Raw genomic sequence first — 5,380 nt, 5'->3', positions numbered from 1 at the left:
TTATTATAAAAATTGGGCAAATCTTTGCTACCGTTAGCAAATTGGTTTAATTTGGGTGGAAAACCAGTTCGGTCGATGCGGGGCGGTATTAACCACGGCGTATTCGTCCAATATTTCCTCGGCCCAAATATAAATAATCCCATTTCCGTACCAATTAATCCCAAAAATTCGAATAACAGTCCCATTAATTTTTTTTCCCAATTTTAAATTATAATCCCTTTTATTGTTTTTTTTTTGCACCAATTAACATATTTTTGGTTTTTTCCATTATATAAGGGTAAACCAATACCGTTAAACCTGTTAAGTTTTATAACTACAGGCTTAGGCGTAACATTCCAGTCCCGCTACCTTTTACTATTGGTTTATAACCTCCCGTCGCACTAGGCCACCATATACCGGTTAACCAATCGCTTAAAATTAAAATTTTTTATCTTATATTCGAACCAAATTCGAAAATTACCCAAAGGCCCCGTGGATACGCACATAATATTAATAAATAACTGGAAACTGCCAAACGCGTGGCCAATAATTCGAATTCGGGATTTAATTTATCGTTACATTAAATGGACCAATTATATTTAAAATTAAACTATAATACTAATAGCAAATTGCGAACCGAATCTGGAAACCGGCGAAAGTATTGTTTGGAAAATTACACAACCCAACCGCCGCTGGCAAAATTGCCCCAAAATCCAGACAAAACTGCCACAGCAGCCGAAATTGCATTTAAAATAAAGCAGTTCGCGGAGCATATTATTTATACCGAACCTTTTAACCTAATTGGCGATTTAAAAGGAAATTCGTTTCCTGGTATAACGGTAGCAAAAATTAATAAAAATGAAATTAATAAAAATTAATTCGTCGAATTAACGGATCGACCCACCAAACGGTAAAAATTCTATACAGGATCCGAAAAACCGATGGGTATTTCGTATTATCCTGCGCAATATTAGCCGAATTGGGATAAAAACCCGATATTACCGACACCCAGCAATTTGTTGCAATATTTTTTACCCGCCGTAACCGAAAACCATACGTTAATAGGTGTATTAAAAAAAAGCAAACTGTTTCGGGAAGCAATTTTTCTATAAATTACCAAAATAAAGGTAACGAACCGGAATTGGTTAAAAAATTTGCAAAAATAAAAATGGTAAAAGATTCCCGTTTTGGGGATAAAAAAAATAAAATAACCCTTAAGGGTAAAGCAAATCGTTACGGCCAAATCGATAACAAAAATGCAAATTTAATAAAAAAAAACAAAAAAAAAGGAGATCGTATAAAGTTTTTATTCGAATTAAAAATATCCCGACAAAATAAAAAACGCGCGGTTCAAAAACGGATAAATAAATGGTGGATTTTATTTTAACAGAAAAAATTTACGAAAAAACCGGCCTTAAACAGTATTTCGCCCGTTGGAAACTAATATAAATTGATAAAAGGGATATTAACCCAGGGTTTGTTAGGGATTTTAAAAATAAAAGCGTTAGGCCAAACGCAACCCCGATTTAGTGGATATTTAAGGTAAAAATTGGGAAAAAAGGTAATGGTTACGTTTTATTATATTAATTTTGGCAATCCTAAATTCGGTCTGAAGTTAAATCTGGACCTGAATTTGGATTTAAAACTGGTTTAAAATAATTGTTGCTCGTTACGTCGTTCCGTTTTTTCAAATTTCGTTTAAAACAAATTTTATATTAACGCATAACCGACAAAAACTATAATATCGGCTCAAAAATACATTTTACCTCCACCAAACGTTGAAAATAACGGTAAAAAATTAAATTTGCAGCACCAATTGTGGTTTTTAACATTAAAAAATCGATTTTTGAACGCGCCGACACAGGAAAACGGCCCATTCCACCGTATCCTAAATTTCGGCACAGGTACCGGTATTTGGGCCACCGAATTTACAACCAAAAATCCGGCGACCGTCGTATATAATATGGATATTTTCGCGCTTTTACCACCCAAAATCCCACCAAATTGCAAATTTGTTATTGGAAATGTTATTACGGACTGGAAAAGGCTGGCAGGTTTGCATTTAGGCCAAAATTGCGGTAATTTAAAACATTTCGATTTTATCCATAACCGCATACTCCTATTTATATACCCAAACCAAAATCTAATAATCCAAAACTGCTTTAACAATTTCCGGCCCGGTAGTATTATTAAGTTTTAGGAAATATACCAACCAATCCTTTTAAACCTGCCTCCGGAATGCCTAAATTATTCGTTGTTACCGGTAAAATGGTTATATTATATTACGTTAAAAACAATAATTTTCGGGGTCGATTATATATATACGGAAAAAAAGCTGGAAAAAATATTAAAGTAAATCGGGTTTGTCGATATTAAAATTAAAAAATACAAATGGCTATTCGGAAATTAAATGGCGAACGAATATTAGAATTTAAATCGCGAAAAGTTGAGGATAATGGGCGATATATATATTTAAAACTTTTTTTTAAATTTCGACGGAATATCCAAATTCCCATTCGCCAAAAGCCTATAATGGGAGCAAAAATTTGTAAATTTATACGTTAGTAAAATTAGAAAAACGTTTGGAAAAGGCCAATTTTACGTACCGGTTATGGTTACTTGGGTTAAACGACCATATTAAAAAGCGTGCCAAATAGTTTAGCAAATAAAAATAATTATGCGAAATAAAGGCGAAAAAAATGGTAAAACATTTCCCTGGTTTAAAAGGTAATAATGTACAAAATTTATAAAAAATACCTATTTTGGATTTAAAAGAAAAAAACAAATAAAACAACACTACCCAAACAAAAAACAAATGAAAAAAAAAACGGTTGGAGCTTTTTATATTATTTCTTACTATCGATACCCGTTAATTCGCAATTTTTTTATTATTCGATAACCAATTTTGCTATGTGCAAATAGGGCGCTAAAAAACCGATAAAATTGCTTTATTTGGGAAAAGTGATCGCATAATAATGGTCGACAATATTTGGATTTCGGGATTGAAAAATTCGGACGGGATTACCGAATTTTCCGAAATTGGACAGGTACGAAAACCGAGGTGGGTAAAAACAGAAAAAGAATCCATAGCGCGAATAGGGTTTAAAGTTAAATGAAGTAAATTGCGAAATATTCCCCGCTGGGTTTTGGTTGGTAATTGTCGGTTAATAGCGATTATATAAGCTATTATTTAAAGTGGGACAATTTGCCAGGATTTAATCTCCTAAACCTGTTTTACGGATATATAAGGCTCGGCTTCCATAAAAACTAAAATTAATCCAAAATTAAATTATAACGAAGTAATATAATTCGTATAAATTTTATTAAACCCAATATAAATTTAACTTTCGTTATAAAAAAATTGCAACTTACCGTCGCCATATTTAAATGGAAAATTTTCGCGCATTCCGCTTTCGCTTTTGTAGTTGTTTTTTCTATTTGCACTTTAACATTGAGCGTATATACGCTTTTAAACGAGGATATTGTAAAGTCCGGCATAATCACTTTGCAAATAAATAAAGTCATTTAATTTTTTGGCGTTTTCGAGCTGCTAAATTCAAAAATTTAATATTACGCAAATTTTAAAATTCGATGCGCTGCAACGGCGTTTCCCGCAGCAAAAAGGTCTTTTAAACGGTATAAAACCCGGAGCTCGTGTTTCCAATATTTTAAACAATTTCCAAAATGCAGCAGGAGCAATTGCTATATCGGTCCCAAAAATTATTAAAGATATACCCAAAATTATCAGCCAAACGCCCCAATTTATTTCGGAACTAATTCCCAAAAACTGCTCCCTGGGGACCGGAAAATTTTATATCCAAATCGGTGGTAAAAACTTATATAACGCCCTGTTTTTTAACCTTTTTACTTTTATCGAGCCGGAAATTGTGAAAATGTTAAAACAATATTTTCAAAATATTGAAAATATCGACGCTATTTTTACGCAAATTATAACGCCATATTTCCGCCATACCCTTATAACCGGCGTAATGTTAATTGGTATCGGTATTTTTATTATCGTTATATCGGTTTATGGCCGTTTTATTTGGTTTAAAAAGTCGAAAAAGATTTTATTTTCACCGACGCCCATTGTTTTTATATTGCGGCTGCTTATTGGATTATTGCTTTACGTTCCGTATATAATCCCCATTTTAACATTTTTTATAATTCGGTCCAAATTCGATGAGTTGCCGGTATGGATCGAAATTAAAAATGGCGATATGTTCGAATTTTCGATAAAATATATATGTTGTGCGTTATTTGGGGCAATTATAAGCAATATTGTATACGTTTTCGCAAAGGTTTTTTAAGGCCAAATTTTAATTTAATCGTACCCTTTAAATATATTTTATAAATATCTGCTTTATAACGTGGTTTAAAAATCGTATTTTTTATATAAAAGGTTTACTCCCCGTAACCTTTATCCACCGGGACTAGCAATAATATATTTTATTTACTCCAATTTTGGCTTTAAATTTTGGAAGCGAAAAAATTATAATTTTCGAACAATATATATTTTGCGTTATTTTGCAATTTTGCGCACGACGTGCGCATTTATTATCCAGCAATTATTTGCAATATATTTAATAATCCCGTATTAATATATAATATATAAAACCAATATATTTTTAAAACTCCTACTTTTGGTAAATTTTTAAATTACACAAAATGCACAACTAACCTTTTTTTCATTATAATTAAATTTAAAACGATTTTTTTATATAAATATTTTTCGCTTAAGCCATTAAAGTTTGTAAAAGTTCGTCGAAGGATGGGCGGTATTACGGATAATTGCAATTGGTTTTTATTCTATATTTATAAATGTAATCGACGTCGTCCGCCCAATTGCTTTTATCCAAATTACCAAATAACCCGGTATTTTAAATAATAATTGGGTAACGAGCTATAGGTTATAAACCATCCCATTATCCAAACGTTTTTAAATTTATATTAAAAAGTCGCAACAAGGTTTTACCTGCTAAAAAAAACCTAAAAGGTATATCTTTTTTCAAAGCAAAATCTTTTGGGAAATAATTTCCCCCAAATTGCGGCGGGGCGGTTTTTTTTAAAATATATAATATTATATAATAATCCCGTAACTTTACCCCTGTAATAGCGGTAAATTCCCCGTTAAATATATATAATATTAACGGTGGTAAAATTACCTTTACCTCCGTCGGTGGGTAAGGGGTGGGTGTCGCGACGGCTTCCCGTAACCCAGTAAACGTTATTAATATTATCCCGGTCGTTATAATTGTTAAAAGCGTTACCACACCCTCGATATTTTCCGCGAAATGTGAAAATTATTAATATAAAAAGGTTGTTTAATTAACGAATTTAATTCATAATTTAACGAACCATTTAATGGTAATATATGCGTAATAAAGGGTTTAAATTATAA

At 31.9% G+C, this 5,380-nt stretch overlaps 1 protein-coding gene across 1 annotated transcript; it reads left to right on the top strand.

Moving 5' to 3' along the window:
• Positions 1–563: 563 nt before the first annotated feature.
• Positions 564–2,179, top strand: PpBr36_02292 (uncharacterized protein; the record flags this gene model as incomplete). Its single annotated transcript, XM_029889474.1, has 2 exons — positions 564–818; positions 1,790–2,179. The coding sequence occupies 2 exons, from the start codon at positions 564–566 to the stop codon at positions 2,177–2,179; spliced, it is 645 nt and encodes a 214-aa protein (XP_029753944.1).
• Between the last annotated feature and the right edge of the window lie 3,201 nt (positions 2,180–5,380).

The sequence above is a fragment of the Pyricularia pennisetigena genome, chromosome 3, assembly GCF_004337985.1.
Source record: "Pyricularia pennisetigena strain Br36 chromosome 3, whole genome shotgun sequence".
Taxonomy (NCBI): domain Eukaryota; kingdom Fungi; phylum Ascomycota; class Sordariomycetes; order Magnaporthales; family Pyriculariaceae; genus Pyricularia; species Pyricularia pennisetigena.
Note: the sequence above shows the minus strand (reverse complement) of the source record. Positions and strands in the feature narration are given on the sequence as shown.